Source organism: Bipolaris oryzae (genome assembly GCF_000523455.1).
Source record: "Bipolaris oryzae ATCC 44560 unplaced genomic scaffold scaffold_45, whole genome shotgun sequence".
In the NCBI taxonomy this organism is placed as follows: domain Eukaryota; kingdom Fungi; phylum Ascomycota; class Dothideomycetes; order Pleosporales; family Pleosporaceae; genus Bipolaris; species Bipolaris oryzae.
The window spans coordinates 82,223-99,519 of record NW_006911321.1 but is presented as its reverse complement, the minus strand read 5'-3'; the positions used below and the strand labels follow the sequence as shown (position 1 = coordinate 99,519).

At 51.4% G+C, this 17,297-nt stretch overlaps 6 protein-coding genes across 6 annotated transcripts; 2 read left to right on the top strand and 4 right to left on the bottom strand.

Moving 5' to 3' along the window:
• Nucleotides 1-67: 67 nt before the first annotated feature.
• Nucleotides 68-2,356, top strand: COCMIDRAFT_4301 (uncharacterized protein; the record flags this gene model as incomplete). The annotated part of the gene is made up of 2 exons (XM_007688620.1): nt 68-301; nt 350-2,356. 2 exons carry the CDS (start codon nt 68-70, stop codon nt 2,354-2,356), a joined length of 2,241 nt encoding a protein of 746 aa, XP_007686810.1.
• Nucleotides 2,357-2,704: 348 nt separating this feature from the next.
• Nucleotides 2,705-3,016, top strand: COCMIDRAFT_92350 (uncharacterized protein; the record flags this gene model as incomplete). Its single annotated transcript, XM_007688668.1, has 1 exon — nt 2,705-3,016. The coding sequence occupies one exon, from the start codon at nt 2,705-2,707 to the stop codon at nt 3,014-3,016; it is 312 nt and encodes a 103-aa protein (XP_007686858.1).
• Nucleotides 3,017-3,316: 300 nt separating this feature from the next.
• On the bottom strand, nt 3,317-5,413 carry COCMIDRAFT_25358 (multicopper oxidase; the record flags this gene model as incomplete). Its single annotated transcript, XM_007688630.1, has 5 exons — nt 3,317-3,739; nt 3,790-4,217; nt 4,356-4,755; nt 4,811-5,011; nt 5,060-5,413. The coding sequence occupies 5 exons, from the start codon at nt 5,411-5,413 to the stop codon at nt 3,317-3,319; spliced, it is 1,806 nt and encodes a 601-aa protein (XP_007686820.1).
• Nucleotides 5,414-9,414: 4,001 nt separating this feature from the next.
• COCMIDRAFT_92360 (uncharacterized protein) lies at nt 9,415-11,142 on the bottom strand (the record flags this gene model as incomplete). The annotated part of the gene is made up of 5 exons (XM_007688667.1): nt 9,415-9,532; nt 9,629-10,491; nt 10,541-10,715; nt 10,767-10,922; nt 11,024-11,142. The coding sequence occupies 5 exons, from the start codon at nt 11,140-11,142 to the stop codon at nt 9,415-9,417; spliced, it is 1,431 nt and encodes a 476-aa protein (XP_007686857.1).
• A 1,213-nt stretch (nt 11,143-12,355) lies between these two features.
• Nucleotides 12,356-14,032, bottom strand: COCMIDRAFT_92337 (uncharacterized protein; the record flags this gene model as incomplete). The annotated part of the gene is made up of 2 exons (XM_007688666.1): nt 12,356-13,244; nt 13,293-14,032. 2 exons carry the CDS (start codon nt 14,030-14,032, stop codon nt 12,356-12,358), a joined length of 1,629 nt encoding a protein of 542 aa, XP_007686856.1.
• Nucleotides 14,033-14,443: 411 nt separating this feature from the next.
• On the bottom strand, nt 14,444-16,780 carry COCMIDRAFT_92286 (uncharacterized protein; the record flags this gene model as incomplete). Its single annotated transcript, XM_007688665.1, has 4 exons — nt 14,444-15,983; nt 16,033-16,515; nt 16,562-16,585; nt 16,650-16,780. The coding sequence occupies 4 exons, from the start codon at nt 16,778-16,780 to the stop codon at nt 14,444-14,446; spliced, it is 2,178 nt and encodes a 725-aa protein (XP_007686855.1).
• Nucleotides 16,781-17,297: the final 517 nt, after the last annotated feature.

Genomic DNA, 17,297 nt, shown 5'->3' with positions numbered 1-17,297 from the left:
CGTCGACCACTCCCAAACCGAGAAATTTCTATCGCTCTCACCGTAGTCGCTGCTACACATGGACGGCATGGCGGACGCAGAGCAGACAATCAACCTCAAGGTCCTTTCGCCTTCAGCCGAACTAGAGGGCGGCATCACCCTCGCGGGCCTCCCCGCTTCCATCACGGTCAAAGAGCTCCGCAGTCGCATACACGATGCTGTGCCCTCCAAGCCTGCTCCCGAGCGCATGCGCCTCATATACAGAGGCCGAGTGGTAGCGAATGATGCAGACACTCTGACTACCGTGTTTGGCGCCGACAATGTATGTTGCTACTACAGCCAAGTAAGTGCTTGCTAATCAGAATCATAGCTACGTGAGAACAAGGACCAAAGCCTTCACCTCGTCATACGAGAGCTGCCTCCAACTACATCTTCACCTGTCCCGCAATCGTCTTCTGTCCCACCGAACCTCTTCCGCTCTGCAGTTCCAGATGGCCCAGCCGCGAGCCCTCTGCAGACGAATCCATTTCGGGCTATACCACAGACACGACCGGCTTCACAACCTCAGATGGCCCAGCCGCACCTCCCCCCTCATCGCCTTCCGGGACAAGTGAACCCCATTCCCATACCATTGCCCGCACAACTCCATCAACCATTTGCTCGAGCAATGGGTGATGAACAGCCTTCAGATCGAACTAGCGAGCAACCAGATCAAGGCACACAGGCAACGGGAGACAGGACGCATACACCAATTCCTCCAGGGCCATCGAACCTTCCTGGGAACGGCGACCAGGCGATCAGGCGAGAGGGTATTGCGCCTAATGGAGCACGATGGACAGTTACGACCTTCAACCCACTCAACATAGCTGCGCGACTCCCGCCGACCGTCGTCACTTTCCCTGTTCCGCATGCACTAGCCTTCGGTCGTCCGCCACTCTCTAGCGAGAATCAACGGTTATTGCCTCGTGTTCACAGGATCTTCTTAGAGACAAAACGAGAGATTGATAACGTTCGAGCATTGTTGCAACTGCCTGGTGCCTCTGATACACAGAGTGGAGGGCTCCTCACCTCCGATCTACCTTCCTCGTTGAGTATCCCTGCATGGCGAATCGAACGGCTACGTCAGCACCTGAACACAGTCAACCAAAATCTAGATGTTGTTGACAGGGCTCTGGCGTTGCTTCCTACGGAGCCTGAAGTGACGGCACTGAGGCGCTCAGCTACTGAGCTAAGGGTTGATGCTGCTGAACTGAGTATTGTGCTCGATCGTCAAGAGGGTGAAACGGTCAGGTCTACTTCAGATACAGCACCAGGGGCGCCCATCATCGCTGCGGCAGCATCAACTACATCCCAGGCCCGAGCAGGAGATGCGGCACAGACTGTACCGACAGATGCACCTGCAGAGCTGTTTCTTTTGTCAAGTCCCCAGGGTCCGGTCGGAGTTCTCTTCGATCAGCAAGGCACATACACCACGGCCCCGATGGTGCCCACTCTACCATTCCAGACCTTCTCGAGTCAATTTGCACAGAACAGACAACTCATTGCTGGTCTTGGACAACAAATGGCACAGGGGACAAACCAGCTGCATAATCAGCTAGCTAATATGCAGCCAACACCAATAGCTCAGCCAATGGCTGTTGGACAGGCTCAAGGTCAGGACCGAGGACAGCATCAAAATCAGAACCAGAACCAGAATCAGAATGATAATCAGGATGGACTGCAGCCAGAAGAAAATGATCGGCTGGCTAACATCGCAGGACACTTATGGCTGATCTTCAAGCTCGCTGTCTTTGTCTACGTCTTCGCTGGAGGCGGTGGTATTTACAGACCTGTAATGCTAGGCGCTGTTGCTGGTATCGTCTATCTGGCACAGATTGGCATGTTTGAGGATCAGATCAACTATGTGCGCCGTCACTTTGAGGCTCTTCTTCCCGTTGGCGCTATGGCCGAACGTGCTGCACATCCTATCAACCAGCGCCCACGAGGTAACATATCGCCCGAGGAAGCAGCAAGGCGAATACTACAACAAAGGCAAGAGCAAAGGTTCGCCTGGGTACGCGAAAGCTTGCGTGGAGTCGAGCGCGCTTTCACTCTCTTTGTGGCTAGTCTATTCCCCGGTGTGGGCGAGAGAATGGTTCACGCGCAGGAAGAAAGAGAGAGACTGGCGAGGGTGGCAGCACGAGAAGAGCGAGAGAGACAGGAGGAGGAAGCGAGAAAGCGAGAAGAAGATGCCCGGGCACAGCAGCAACAACAGGCTGAAGAGAAAGCTAGTGAAGCTAAGGTTGAGACGGACGGTGAGGCCACTCCAAGCAGCAGTTCAAAGGGCAAGGAGAGGGCTGAGGAACAACACGCTGAAGGCTCAGCATCAGCTTCGTGAGGTGGTGATAGGTATACTTTCTTTCGTATATGTTTATAGGTTTCCTGGTCCCGCTCATAATATGGCACCTTTTTGTACACATTGCGAGATGAGTAGAGTCGATTTAGTTATTAGCGGCACTCTTGGCATGGTCTGCGAAGGAATTTCATCAAGTAATTTACATACTATGAGAAGCTGGGTATGACAGGATGCACAAAACACGCCTTTTTACATCGCCGTTTCCCTTACATGAACTGACTCATCCTTTCCATAACCCCTTTAGCTAAAATCCTCTGCTTGAGTCCTTGATGGACGACCCGCCCGCTCAGCGCCCGATATCACACCACCACCACCCTGCTCGTATGACAAATGACGACATCAGCTGTAAAAAAAAAATGGGTTCATTGCTGCACAGTATCTGTCTCTTGGTTGGGACGGACCTGGAAAAAAAGCAAAGCAGACACGTGTGCAGCAGTAGCAGTGCGGGGAGCTAAGTTAGCATGTGCGTACGTTGAACCATGGTTTGTCCAGCTGCACGCGTGCATATGGTATCGGTATCGAGCAGGACGGCGGGTGTACCTGCGACGAAAGCAAAAAAGCAAAAAAAGGGGTGACGACGACTGGTGTGATGCGGGACGGGACGGGGAAGCTAATGACGGTGCAGTCGAGCGACGTCAGTGAACAATGGCCAAGGTGACACGGTGTTTATGTGGGATAATGGTGGAGAGAAGAGTATCATCTATTCATTCAAAGCATTATCATTACTGGCCAAGCGTAAAGACGATAATGCAAGTAAAGACAGCGACGACACGAACACCCCCCAATAAAAAGGACAAAAGAACAAAGGGGATATCGAATGCAACCCTCGGGAAAAGATCCCTCGGTACAAATTTGAGAAATAAAAAACAACTAGCCACCTAGGCGAGAGAGAAAAAAATGTGCAAAAGAAGGTTGAACTGTTTTGTGTTGCGTTTTTTTTGTTTACCAGCGACGACGCAGACCAGAGTCACCGGGGAACAAGATGCCATTAGGATGGTACTTGTAGCGCCACGACCGCCAGTTAGCACACGTTCGGTGCATCTCTGCGTATCCATCTTGGGCCTTAATCTCTGATTCGCGCTCGAGGAATTGGACGCCGAGGCCAGCGGCAACGTGGAAGGGGATGTGGCAGTGCATGAGCCATGCACCAGGGTTATCGGACTCGAATGCAAGGACCAGGTAGCCTCCAGCGGGAAGATCAGCCGTGTCCCGACGGATGGGGTTGTCCGTCTTCAGGGTCGAAATGTCTCCGTTCCAGACTGCGTTCCCGACCTGCGCAAGGACGTAGAAATCGTGGCCGTGGAGGTGAATGGGGTGAGGAAGTGGTGGGTTGGAGCTGTTTTGTTGGATGACCCAGTATTGCCACTGAAACTTTTGTTAACAACCATAAACAATAAGTACACGGGACAACTTACTTGGTGTTCCTCGTCGACTGCAAACACGTGGCGGTTGTTTCCGTAGGTAACATTGCCATCCAACACCGACTGCAGAGTAGGGACTTCAAGATCAACTCCCATGGGATTGCCATTGACGAGCCATTGGACTAGACCCTGATTTTGGGTCACGTCACTAGTCCAGTTAGGGTTGAAGCCCACGCTCAACTGTTCGGGCATCTCCTGAGGAACAGTCGTCTTGGCATAGGGTACAACATCCTCATCGTAGCAGCCCGATGGAAGCGAACCAGTCGTGCTTGGCTCTTCAGTTGGAGCACCGGCATATCGGAAGATACTCCTGATATTTGCCGCATTGGCATTGGGACCGTCGCATCTACCGCCAGTACCAACACGTAGCCAATAGTTGTCCACAGCTTCAGTTGCGTTTATGATGACTTCATACCGTTGACCTGGAGACATTGTTAGTGAAACATGCATCAACAGTGGCCATTCCGACTACATTCTCGTGGCCGGGGTGTCGTCACACAGCACGATGTTGTGCTAAACAAAACGGACTTGCATGTCGACACAACTTCGGTTCAACTTACCGACTGCAAGGACCAGGCTATCCGTATAGAAGGGTTCGATGGGCGTGAAATCAGCTGAAATGACCTGGAACTGATGCCCATCGAGACCGACATGAAGGTAGTTGTTGATACCAACGTTCATCAAACGCAGCAAGTGAGATTTTCCTGGGGTTAGGATCGTCTCGGCGTACTTGCCGCCAAAAGACGAGGTCATGGAGCCATTGACAAGGACGTTGTCGGCAGTTGGAGGACCACTTGCATGAACGGCTGCAGCGTTGACGGTGAAAGTGGTTGCGTGAAACCAATCAGTCATTGGGAAAGCGCCAAGATCAATATCATAGTTCGCCGTTGAGGGTCCTTTGATGATCAGAGGACCCACGATGCCGTCACCATACTGCACTGAGTAGTGCGAGTGATACCACTGTGGCGGTTAGCCGTCTTCCGAAAACATGTCACACACAGTACGTGATACTTACGGTAGTGCCATATTGAGTTGCTTTGAATCTGTAGACCTTGGAGTCACCGGGAGCGATTGGGCATTCAGTGATGCCATTCACGCCATCTTGTTCATTTGTCCCGAGTTGCCTCAGACCGTGCCAGTGAATACCCGTGCCGTTGTTCTCAAGGCCATTGGTAACTGTAATCTCTAGATTGTCTCCCCAGTCGGCAGTAATAGTCTATGATTCATTAGAAAAGAGATATTAGCGTTTTAACATGACACTTACTGGTCCCGGGTATTGACCATTGATCAAGAACATCGGTCTCTCAAACCCGTCTGGAGCTCCAGTGGTATTGGTGATGGTCAGATGATACTTGACTGTTTTTCCAGTGTCCGGCCATTCAACATCCATGTCGGTGTCGATGTCGAAGTCGTCAATCCAACATCCTCTTGATTCTGGACCATGATTACAGGCAGTCTCATATCCTTGTCGTTTTCTGTGTCCACTGAAGAGACCAGTGTTCTTCCAAGGAACCTCTGGTGTTCTGGGAGCGAGGCTTTTATGAGGTACGACAGATGAAGTGACAGTAGGTAAAAGAAGCCCAAGGGCGGTAATCACCCTCGAAATTGAAGAGACCATGATGTAGTAATGAAAGCTCAAGAAGAAGACGTAATCGCAAAGGAAAGCTACCGGACCCTCCAAAAGTAGGGCCAACAGATGCAGCTCCGACCACGATTCTGATGTACAAAGAAAAGCGAAGGCTGGCTGGCCTGCCAGAGAATGGGTGGTACAAGTAATATAAACCAAAGCATGACAGACTGGCCCTGATTCATTAGTGGGTCGAACAATAGGCCTAAACGGCACGGGTGACTAGTGGTGAAGTGTTCCCACCACTAGTAATTGATATGATACCTCCATATCAAAGTGTAGCCGCGGCTTGTGGCCGATACCAAGATCGCCATCACGAAGGGGTGCGGCACATGAACGGTATAGATGCTGATTATGACCACTTGCCCGGAAAGGTGAGCGCGAGAGACAGCTGCACATCAGCCCTAAGCAGAAAAACGGAGAATTTTAAGTGGTTGAGGAGGTTTGAATGTCGGTATTACTTGCGTTACACGACCGAATGCAGCTAGACATACCGATGCTGGCTCCAAACCTCGACCGAGGACGACAGACTAGACGGTCGACAGAGCTGCAGGCATGGCCGAGCTGTGTACTTTGGGAAAGCCACTTCAGCAGGCTGTGGAGCGGCTGCAGGGGGTAGTGGTGCCCTGGCTGTGCATGAAGCGGAGTCTCAGAAGACTAGTTTGACATGTCGATGCAAGGCGTAGATGGTATACTATGCATAGCACGCGGGCCAGGGCCCGGAACCGGGCTCTCCATGGAGTTGAGAACCGTCTCCGAGGCTTGGAAAGCTTGATAGTCGAGCAAGCGAGTAGAAGGATCTCAAGAAAGACAAGCGAGTCGTGATGGTGAGTACTAATGTGATAAGCGCTAGGCCGCATCAGGCGAGCGTCTCGGACTTCTGAGAGGGGTCCCGAACCTCTGTTCCGACAACAACATCACCATCTCGTAACCCTGGCCTCTGGGAACGCATCGCTGTCAGTCTTAGGCCCAATTTGGTATATTCACTCGCATGTAGTCGCCTGATTGGAATTGTTTCCACTGTTTCCATGACGTTTCGTCCCAAACAAAGACTATTGATATGCATCAAAATGCACCGGCTGCCTTAACTAGGTACAAGCGTACAGCTGAATTGAGGCCTCGATTTTTCGGTACAGCTTGCAATGCTTACATGTTGCCACTTTGGAGCGCCTGAGTCGAAAGGCTGCGTGCTTTCCAGCGTGGCTTGGAGAGGGATGTTGGCATCCCACCGGAAAGATTTTGTTAATACAGAGTGTCACAATCGTGACTCGAGTAGCTTTTGCGATACATGCAGATTGGAGTAATAGTGGAGAGTCGCAGGGCTGTAAGACCCTTTGCGACGCCACCTTACCGGTGAGGCTTCACGGGCGTTTGCTCACAACATTACTCGCGCCATGCAGAACGACTTTGCAGAAAAGAAACGCTCAACAGCATTTCCTAAGATCTGGTATTGCTGTACCGAAATGCCTTGGTGGGTACGGGCATGACAGCGAAGTGCGCCACAATATTGGAGAGGCAATGTGTGTCTGCTTACTTGCAGGCTACAGCAAAGCTCCATGCTCAGCTCGCCGTGGCTCATATCACTCCACCAGATGCAAGACACCAACTTGCGTCATGCTCACCGTGTTGCTGTCGAAGGCGGAGTAGGGTCCAGACACACGCCCGTTGACGTAACAGTTAGTTGTAAGGTGTCTATTTCCGTTACACAGTCAGCGCTACACGTCCAAAGAACAAACGAGCATCAATAAACATCTTGTCAAGTTCTTGGCTCTAGTCAGACTAGAGAAAAATAACTTGATATCGCCGACCAATTGACGCCAAAATCAAAAAGAAACACCTATGTACAGTTAGGGCCCAGGCTGCTGCGGTTTGATGTCGCTACTGCAAAGTATCTGGTCCGAGTATCGTGCTTATCTGCACCAACGCTCGACCCTGGTCGCCGTTAATTCAGATAAAAGCTCCGAGACTAAGATGTAGTCGCATAGCTGTGCATACTAGGCTGAGCCGATCAAGGGTCGTCCACGCGCTTGTTTGCTGATCGATTGCCGTTATCCGTACAACCAAAGGCACGTGAAAAGAGCCACCCGAAGGGACCGAGAGATTTCCTGGTGGTTTCAACATTCTACCAGATCTACCAGATGTAATGGATGAGCCAGAAGTATCATTGACCGCACTTGGCGATTGCAGCTTTGGCACTGGGATAGAAGTGTACAAGACCAGAGCGGATCCACAGGTAGGAACACGGGTTTCTCAACATCCATATACCTTGTTGTACCGTCATACATGGTACTCATATCCTCTGCAAGTAATCCAGTCTCACATCCATAGGGTCAATGGCAAGTTGTAGGTGAGTTAAACTAATATTGTTCCTGCATCATGTACTACCTACGGGCTCTTCCGTACCGGCAATCATTCAACCAAGCGATCTTGCTTCCGAGATCTGAGGCAGGGTATCTTGACAAGCGATTATGTGTATGTATTGATGACGAAACCCCCATAGCTGGTCTCCGAGAGGGCCATGCCCATATAGCTTGAATGATCCTGCGCATGGCGGGAGATTAACGGCAAGGAAGGTATTATCTTAGACGAGTTGGAGAGAAAAGAGCAGTTGAGAAGACGATCATGATTCTTAGGTAGATGGGAGTACAAAGTCGTTTGGTGCTACGCTCATGTTGAGCGACAGCCGCTGTGTCACTATCTTCACTCGTTGAAATCTCGTATATGCAATAGATGCGGATAACATGGATCGAATGACAGTACCCTGGCGACCTGAATGTATCGCAAGCAACTGACCCTCTCTATCTCTGTAGCGGTCCCTTGCAGCCATCAAGACATGGTCTTCGCCACGTGCGCACACCCACTGTGCTCGACGCGCGGCTCGCATGGAGGCCCTATAGATTCTCTAGATAGTCAGTCGATGTGGCGTATGTATCAGCACGTTTCATACATTGAACGCACACCCCGTACCGGGAGTAAAAATAGCAAAGCTTAATTCCCAGCGTAGAGATGATGCTCCTAAGCCCTACGCTATGACAGATGGACGGCGTTGACTCGAGCACGGCTGTATACTCGACTAGCCCCCACGCTACTGCTATGGCTAAATGTGAATGTTGTACGAATATATGCTATCGTCCCTTCAGTGCATGTGTTAACTTAGGGGGGGCAAACGATATCAGCCTGAATGTGGGCCAATCTATTTTCTGCTCCAGGCATGGAGTGAACACACATAAGACGTACCATAACTCAGCTTAGGCACAACCACGTTTTTTTCCATAAAATGTCTGCCCGTATGTCTCATCGACCGCTTAGTGAACCTCCTCAGTGCCAGAAATGAACCCGAAGGTGTCGTCGTCTTTCCCACTGTCCTCCAACCAAACACGCACCATGGCTGCCAAGACAACACTGTAAACACATACTCGAGTGCTCTTGATGCCTAGAGTATCCCCGTTTTCATGTCAGGTTACAAATTCCCAGCGTACTGTTTGGAATCCATCAAAACTATACAAGGAGACAGCACCCTCTACCGGACCACACCATTCGACACTCCTTGTACCCCTTGTACACATCCCTTCTTCCTCCTCTCCGTACACTCGCCCCCTATGTTCGCACTATCGTTGTCAACAAAATAGTAGGAGAGGCAAGCACGACAAACGCTACTGGTTGGCCTGACGAACCGCTGAACTTATAAATGTGACATAGCTTAGTGAGCGATAGTGACAATGTGGGGAAATACGCGGTATCTGGGACTGGACAGGAGACCGTAACCTTGCTAAAAATAGTTATCGACGTAGTATCAGTTATATAATGGAAAGGATATAACGCTAACACATGTGAAGCAAGCATCGGCATAGCAGTTTTCACAACAACATCAACGATCATTCATGTCATTTCTTGATTTGGCTGAAGTATACCAATACGCTGCGTAACACATTATCCCAAAACTCCACATGTATCGTCATGCTAATAATAACCCAAGGCAGATCCAAAATCCTTCACATCACCATCTTAAATGCTGGATCCCTATCATCCCCTCGTCCTTCGAATTCCGCATACTTCCCACTCGCCTTATCGCGATTGATTTTCCACACCCATGCCACATTGGCTGCGACCCTATCATTCACGTCAGCCGCATATCCAACAAGTAAATCGATGGAAATTCACCTGTACACACTGGAAAAGATAAGAAGGAGGAAGAGGATAACTTACAAGACCCAAGCCGCACACAGCAACCCCAACATAATACTATGGCTCTTGTGAAAATGCGGTTTCTCACTCTTCTGATATGTAAAGCTCGCAACGAAACCACCCGCATTGGCAATCGCGAGCTGCAGCGCCGACGTAGTTGCGCGCTTGTAGTGGCCAGCAGAATTATTGCTGTTCCAGGAAAGAATACATGGGACAGATGAGAACATGCCGGTAGCCATGAGAAACGTCATTCCGTATTGTACTTTCGGGTTCGTCGATTGGCTGATGACTCCGTAGCCGACGATAGCAATGGGGAGGGTGCACAGCATGACTGGGCCGCGGAGGGCGAGGTGGTCGGAGAGAATGGCGACGAGGACGGTGAAGACGGAAGCGACGGCATAGGGAATGACAGTCCAGAGCTGGGCTTTGTTGGGGTCCTTGGCGAAGCCATTGTTGATGATTGTGGGGAGGAAGAGGCCGAAGGAGTAGAGGCCTGAGAGGATGGAGAAGTAGGCCGTGGCTGTGAGCCAGACTTGGAGGTTGAAGATACCGCGTTTGATTTCGGCCCAGTCGAAGCGCTCGTGCGAGGCGGATGCTTCACCGAGTCGGAAGCGGGCGTGGGCCTTTTCGGAGGGAGTAAGGAAACCGGCTGATTCAATGGAGTTGGGAAGGAAGATGGCGGAGCATGCGCCAACGCAAACAGTTATCAAGCCTTCGATTATCAGAATCCATCTCCAGCCTTCAAGTCCGCCCGCTGGACCGATGGCGTTGAGGCCTCGAGCGAGGAGTCCACCAAAAGCACCGGAGAGGGAGGCCGCAGTGTAGAAGATGCCTATGCGTAGAGCGAGCTCCTGGCGGCGATAAAAGTGTGAGAGATATAGCACCTAGAAGGGCGTTAGTAAAGAACGGTTTATTGCATCCCCAAAATCTCACCATTCCAGGCAGTAAACCTCCTTCAGCAATACCAAGCAGGGCGCGAACAGTAGCAAAAGACGCGAAATTCGTCACGAATCCCAAGCACATGGTCAAGATACCCCAGATTGCTGTCAAAAAAGGTAACCATATCTTTGGCGATACCTTTTTCAGCACCAAATTGGACGGGAGCTCGCTGTCCAAAAGTCAGTCTCTCAGACCGTGATCTGCCTCATAGGATGCTTACCTCGCAATATACGTAGCGTAAAATACGCAAAGCCCAATAGCATACTGGTGGTCTGTAAGATGAAGATCCTTCTCTAAACCAAGAATCTTCGCGTTTCCAACGTTTGTGCGATCAATGAACGAGCACAGGAACAGCAGCGCAAGAACTGGGAGGATGCTAGAAAACAACAAAAAAACGAGTCAGCTACGGAAATCCTCTATAAGAAGCCTCGAGATAAGAAGATATCGAGGGAGAAAAAAAGGAGGGAGATGACATACCGAGAATCCATCTTAAACAACAACCCACTCGTCGCCTTCGCATCCTCCAAAAGCCCCTCTTCAAACCCCTCACTCCCACTCCGCTCAACCTTCTCATCCTGCATCTTATCCACGCTCATCGCACACCAACGCAATCAGGCACAACCCCCAGTTTACAGAGTCCTTATTTCCCAACTCTTAACTAATCACGTTCTGCCCCCGAGGTCCCAAAGAAAAAAGAAAGATGGGACGAAAAGGGAGAATCAAGAAGGTCGTCGCACTGAAAGCAAAAGCCCACGGGCGTTTAGCAAGCAAGCAGCGCAACAGCGTAGCAGCGTAGCAGCGTAGACATCAACCATCGCACCAGCAGCAGCACCCCCATCCTTTTATAACCTCCCCCTCACCAGCTGAACCCCCCTCCCCCTCCTCCCCTGCAGCGCTACACCCATCCCCTCCCAACCCCACGGGGCATTTACTCCACCGCAACTCAGCACCACAACCGCAACCGTTGCACGGCTACACGGCGGGCTCCACCACACTCCCCCCCCCCGCCGCCTGCGCTTTTCTATTGGCTCGCGGCACCATAAGCCATGCCCCCGACCTTGCGCGTTAGGCCTCGTACGATACTAGCCTTGTGCGTTAGCGGTAAAGAAAAGGGCTCAGCGATAAGTCCCGGTTGCTAAGTCGACGACGGTGCTATTTTTGCGGCCGAGAAGAGGTTGCGAAAGCGCGAACAACTTGATGGGCGTTAGGTTGCATGGGGTTGCGGTATGTACGGGCTTTTTTTTTTTACGTAGGTGTAGCGGCGGTAAGTCAATCATGTGGAATTTGAAAAGTAGGAGGGGTTGCACATGAGGGATGGGTGACGTTTTTCTTTTTCTTTTTCTTTTGGGGAGTAGAGGAAAGATGGTGCGTGTACTAAGCTTTTTTGGTGACAGAAGCTGAGCGAACCAAGAGGGCGAAGCATTTTCGCTTGTTTGGTGCTTGTGTGTGCTTGGCTACTAACTTTTTGGTTTGGTTGCGCGTGCCGCGTCAACTTGAGTTTTGGGGGTTGCGCTACGTGTGATGAACCGGAATTTAAGAGACCACACTTATCGAGCTGAGCAAGGAGATATGGTTCAGACGTCTGCATAGCACAAAGTATCTTTTTTTTTGCGATGGTTTCATTTTGGAAGGTGGTTGATAGGTATGCATACGCGCTGAACATGCATGCGTTACGCTTCTAGACCGTCCTTTAAGCACCTGCACCTGCACCTGCTAGATAAGAAAAAGGTGGGGACAGAAGTATACCGCCACACCACACTATGTACAAAGAGCTATGACCGCAACATAAAGAAACGGAAACTGATACTACTACTCCATCGTCTTGAGATCAGGCGCAACCTCAAACTTCGCATCCGTCTTCGCCTTGACGTCCTCAACACTAACCCCCGGCGCCGTCTCCGTCAGCGTCAAAGTCCCTCTCTTCCTATTCACCTCAAAGACACACAGATCGGTAATAATAGTGCTCACGCACTTTGCTCCTGTAAGCGGTAATTTGCATTCCTGGACGATCTTGCTGGATCCATCTTTCGCAACGTGCTCAGTCGCGACAACGACTTTTGTAGCGTCGGGATTGCTGACGAGATCCATGGCGCCGCCCATGCCCTTGAAGACTTTACCGGGCACCATATAGTTTGCTAGATCCCCAGAGGCACTGACTTGAAGGGCACCAAGAATAGACACATCGACGTGGCCGCCGCGGATCATACCAAAGGATTCAGCGCTATCAAAAGTCGAGGCGCCGGGGAGGAGAGTGACGGTTTCTTTGCCAGCGTTGACAATATCGGCGTCTACCTCTTCTTCTGTAGGGTAGGGGCCCATGCCCAGAATGCCATTTTCGGATTGCAGCCACACCTTGACGCCATCGGGTACGAAGGATGCTGCGGCTGTGGGGATGCCGACGCCCAAGTTGACATAGTATCCCTGTTTGAGCTCCTTTGCTGCACGGCGAGCAATACGATCGCGTCGTTCGGCGGCTTCGTTCTTTGATGAGTCGTCTTTGGAGGCAGCGGGTTTTCGGAGTTTCTTGATCTCAATGTTCTTGGGGGCGGTGGCTGGGACGATGCGGTCGACGAAGATGCCAGGGAGGTCGACCTCGTTGGCGTCAAAGGTGCCTATAGGGACAATCTCCTCGGCTTCGACGATTGTAAGGCGTGCGGCTTTGGCCATAATGGGTCCAAAAGCTTTGGTGGTGTATCTGCTCATGTCGTCAGTCAGGCTCAAGGCATTGGAGTCCCTCGATTCCTACCTGAAAACACAATTACCAGCTTCATCGGCCTTGTGCGCGCGGATAATGGCGACATCGCCTGTCAATGCAGTCTCCATGAGGAACTTCTTGCCATTGAATTCTCTAACCTCACGCTTCTGTCCGTAGCCTACAGCCTTACCCTCCTTGTCAAACTTGGCCGGAATCTGGCCATCTTGCAGTAATGTATCTACCGCAGTAGGTGTATAAAAGGCTGGGATGCCTGCACCACCAGCTCGTATTCTCTCTGCAAGCGTACCTTGCGGACAAAGCTCAATCTCAATGCCACCACTCAGATACTGCTTCTCAAGCGCCTTGTTGTTGCCGAGAAAGCTTATGATGAGCTTCTTGACTTGTCCGTTCTTTGTAAGATGTGCCAATCCGCCTACGTCTTCAATGCCAGCATTGTTTGAGACGGCTGTTAACGAATGTAATGACTCGGGCCCGCGCCTTTTCATCGCTGCAATCAGGGTCTCTGCGATACCGCACAACCCGAATCCTGCGCTCAGAACAGTGGACCCGGGCTGTACATCCGCAACTGCTTCGTCTGCGTCTTTGAAAAGCTTCGATTTCGAGCGGTCAATTGTCGGCGCGCGCTCACTGATACAGCGCAATTGACCGGTAAGCCGCCATCGTGGTGGCAGAGTTCGTGCAGCTCGCAATTGTGGAGGAAGAGATCGCCGGGCGCATAGCCGTGAGGGAAGAGCTGTGAGCAGCCGACAGGAAGCAGGCAGGGTATCCATTGTGAAGTAAATTAAGTACAGAGGTCTTAGTAACAGCGCAAACAGCCTGGTTAAATCATTTGAGAAGGAGTTTCAACAAATGCCGACTCATCCAAGCGGGCGACGATTTCGCAGTCGAGCGCCGAACATGGGTCCTAGAGCGCGTGCGACAATGGCACTGCAACTCTAACGTCATGCATCTCTGGATCCGTCGGTGCCAGTTCAAGGGCCGAACGGCGAGCGACCTTGGAGCTTGGCGCGGGGCTTTGTCTGCCGCCTCGGTCGGATGAGGTTTAGGCGCGCTGCCGTCCTCCTGGCGAAGCCCGAGGTTCATCCACTCTCTGCATCTGCACGCTTGGTCGCTTGCTAGTCACACACCCAAGACCAGCCGTCCCGTAATGCGGGGAGTCGACACGCATCTCTGCCGTACCATCAGGGAAAGTTGAAGTCAGGAAGATTCATCCAGTCTGTCCATAGCGGGTTGGAGTCGTTCCACGGCAGATCGAGCAATGCTGTAGAAAATAGGTCCGAGTTCGTAACAGTCTCATTGACCTCGTTATAGGACATTGCGGAGAAATCCAACCTGTCGGGCCAGTAGCCGCCTACTGGATCATGCCCCAAGGGCTGGTTATTAGGGTTTGGCATCTCATTATGCATCATGCTTGAGGGCGAAAGGAGATCCGGTATAGCCATTGAGGTTGGTGCAGGCTCCTGCGGAGGTATGGGTGGTGGCATCTCAATGTCAGGCGCCTGCTTAACCAATACACGCAGAAATCTACCATACACGACGGACGCGCCGTTCCGGTGGATAGGTGTACTGCCAATGCGCTCCAGGACGGTTGCAGTGTCCTCTATCAGGTGCCTCACGCTCGGGGCAAGGCTCTTCTTGTTGCCACTCCCCTCAGGCACCGGTGCGCTTAGAGCGAGCGCTATGCTGGCTGCAAAGCAAATCATTGTGACGGTATTGTTGGGCATTGACTTGAGACGCCCCTCGCCTTGAATTGCTGCGCGCATGACATTGAGCGCCGAGGATAACGCAGACTTGCGAAACGAGCGCTTGACTTCTGGCGGCGCGCTTGGATGGTTCAGAAGCATCGAGTAGGTCGAGAGTCGCGTGTGTGTGACGAGTATCTCAACATACGGGGGTAGGCTCTTGCTCTCTGGGTCACTTATAACCGAAGGCCATGCCCGAGACCACTTGTTGAAGAAGCCCTCAATGGACTTGTCGATTTCCTGCGCAACCTGGGAACCTACTTCGGCAGAGCCATAATTGTCGCATCGCGTGCGTACTTCGGCAAAAAGGTTGTCGAGATCGCGACGCAACACTGCCATGGATACCAGCGAGCCGTCCTGGGCATCTGAATGCTTGTGGTCATGCCATTTATCGCTATATTGAATCAAGCAGGTCTTTGGCACACAGTAGCTGCGGCCACGAGCGAGGCACACGCCGCGCTCTAGCACAAACAGCGCAATCCAGACCCTTTCTCTCCGACGAAGCAGTCGCTGGCCCCATTCAGAAGTCGGGTCAACGTCCTCGAAACCATCCATGGCTAGTGCTTTTCTTGCGTCAAGACACTCTGCTTTGGGCATCTGCCTCGTGAGCTCCGGGCCAAACGATGTAGACGGGGTGATGACTTTGTCTAGCATGAGATCCAGAGAAATGGACAATGCCGTAGCTAGATAGAGACTTGTGTCGTCGTCGCTTGCATGCGACCCTGGGGGCATCCACGGTATGCTCACCATGAATGCCAAGACGATTTCAACAGATCTATACTTTCGAACAATGACCTGTTCAGCTAGAAATCTGCGGTGAAGAAGGAGTCTTTTGGCCAAAGCGGACGTTTCTGGTAGGAAGACGGCGGTCACAGCCAGCAATGTCGTAAATAGAAAGGCCGAGCGGTTCCGGACAAAAGGTAGAGTATGTACCACTGGGTCTAGGCCCCAACGTGTGTGGGCTAATTTTTTGTGGAAACTACGTCTTGTCAGCTACTCGATGGCATTTTTTTTCTAGCAGTACGTACTATTGGAGGAGCATCTCCGCTTCATCTTTGGTAACCAATCCCACGTCAATTGGATCTAGCCCTGATCCTTGGTCCAAATGAGCCTTCATTGGTAAGAAGAAGTGGTGAACATCGAGGAATGCGCTTTGCTCGCTGCCGGTAAATCTACCTTCTGGGCTGGCGACACTGGTATTGTACGACTGTGGCGTGGTGGCAATTCTCAAGTCTGACGCGCGGGCTAAAAGCTGAAGCGGATTCTCGACATCTTCAACGGCAAGCTGATCATCGCTTGAGGTACAGGCAACTTCTTTTGCTGGCGGGTAGGAGGATTCTGCCAGTACTGGAGGTGATTTTGTATCTTGGCTAGGGCCATCGTCTCCTTGTGCTTCGCTCAAAAGCTGTTGCAAATGCTGTAACGTGCTTTGATTGACAGCTACGTCTGATTTTCTCTTCTTGATTGCTTCTTCTACTTGGTAGATTGCCTTCTCCAATCCTGATCGTTTGCTGGAATTCGTAAGCCCAGGCAGTCATAATAGGAAACGATACTCACTTTTTCACGCCCTTTTGTCTACCACTAATTTCCAGTACATCAAGTCAGCGCATGTTTCATGATAAGTTTGCATGGGGACGTGACGTACATATGGAACTCGGGTATAATGCACTCGACGCCTACACTCAAGCATCTTTCACACACAGAAGCGCCTTCTTCGCGCCGGCATTTGATCTTGCTTTTGCGGCAGTTCAGACATGCCGCTTGCTTGACGTTCATGTCTTGGGTGGCTTCTTGGCAGGCTGAGTGTTAGGACTTTCGGTTTAGGTGCGGCGCAGGTGACAACAACAACAACATGGTAGACAGTCGGCAATGTTGGTCAAGCTAGATCTCAGCGAAGGAACTAGGAGCGACTTGGATGTTGGAGGTACACTGCCGACGGTGGCTTCGGATAATCCGAGTGTGAGGGACATGCTAGCCCGAGACCGGCGTTGCGCTAACTGGACCCTGGCCTGTAACGTGGGAAGGACGAACGGCACAGGTGCAGGCTTCTAGGGCTGCATACAGCGTGCATCATCTGCATGCACTTGCTGTGCCAAGTCATGTACTACGTGAGTCCGAGTTGCTATTTGTAATGAGAAACTTTGTATTTAAAAATGTATACGTGCGGTACGTGTGTTCCCGACCTGCAAATCTATAGCTACTAAAACAACACAAACGGCAGAGTCTACTCCGACGAGGTCAAGTGAAAGGCGGCGGCATAGAAATGTCAATCGAATCAGAGTACACGGACATG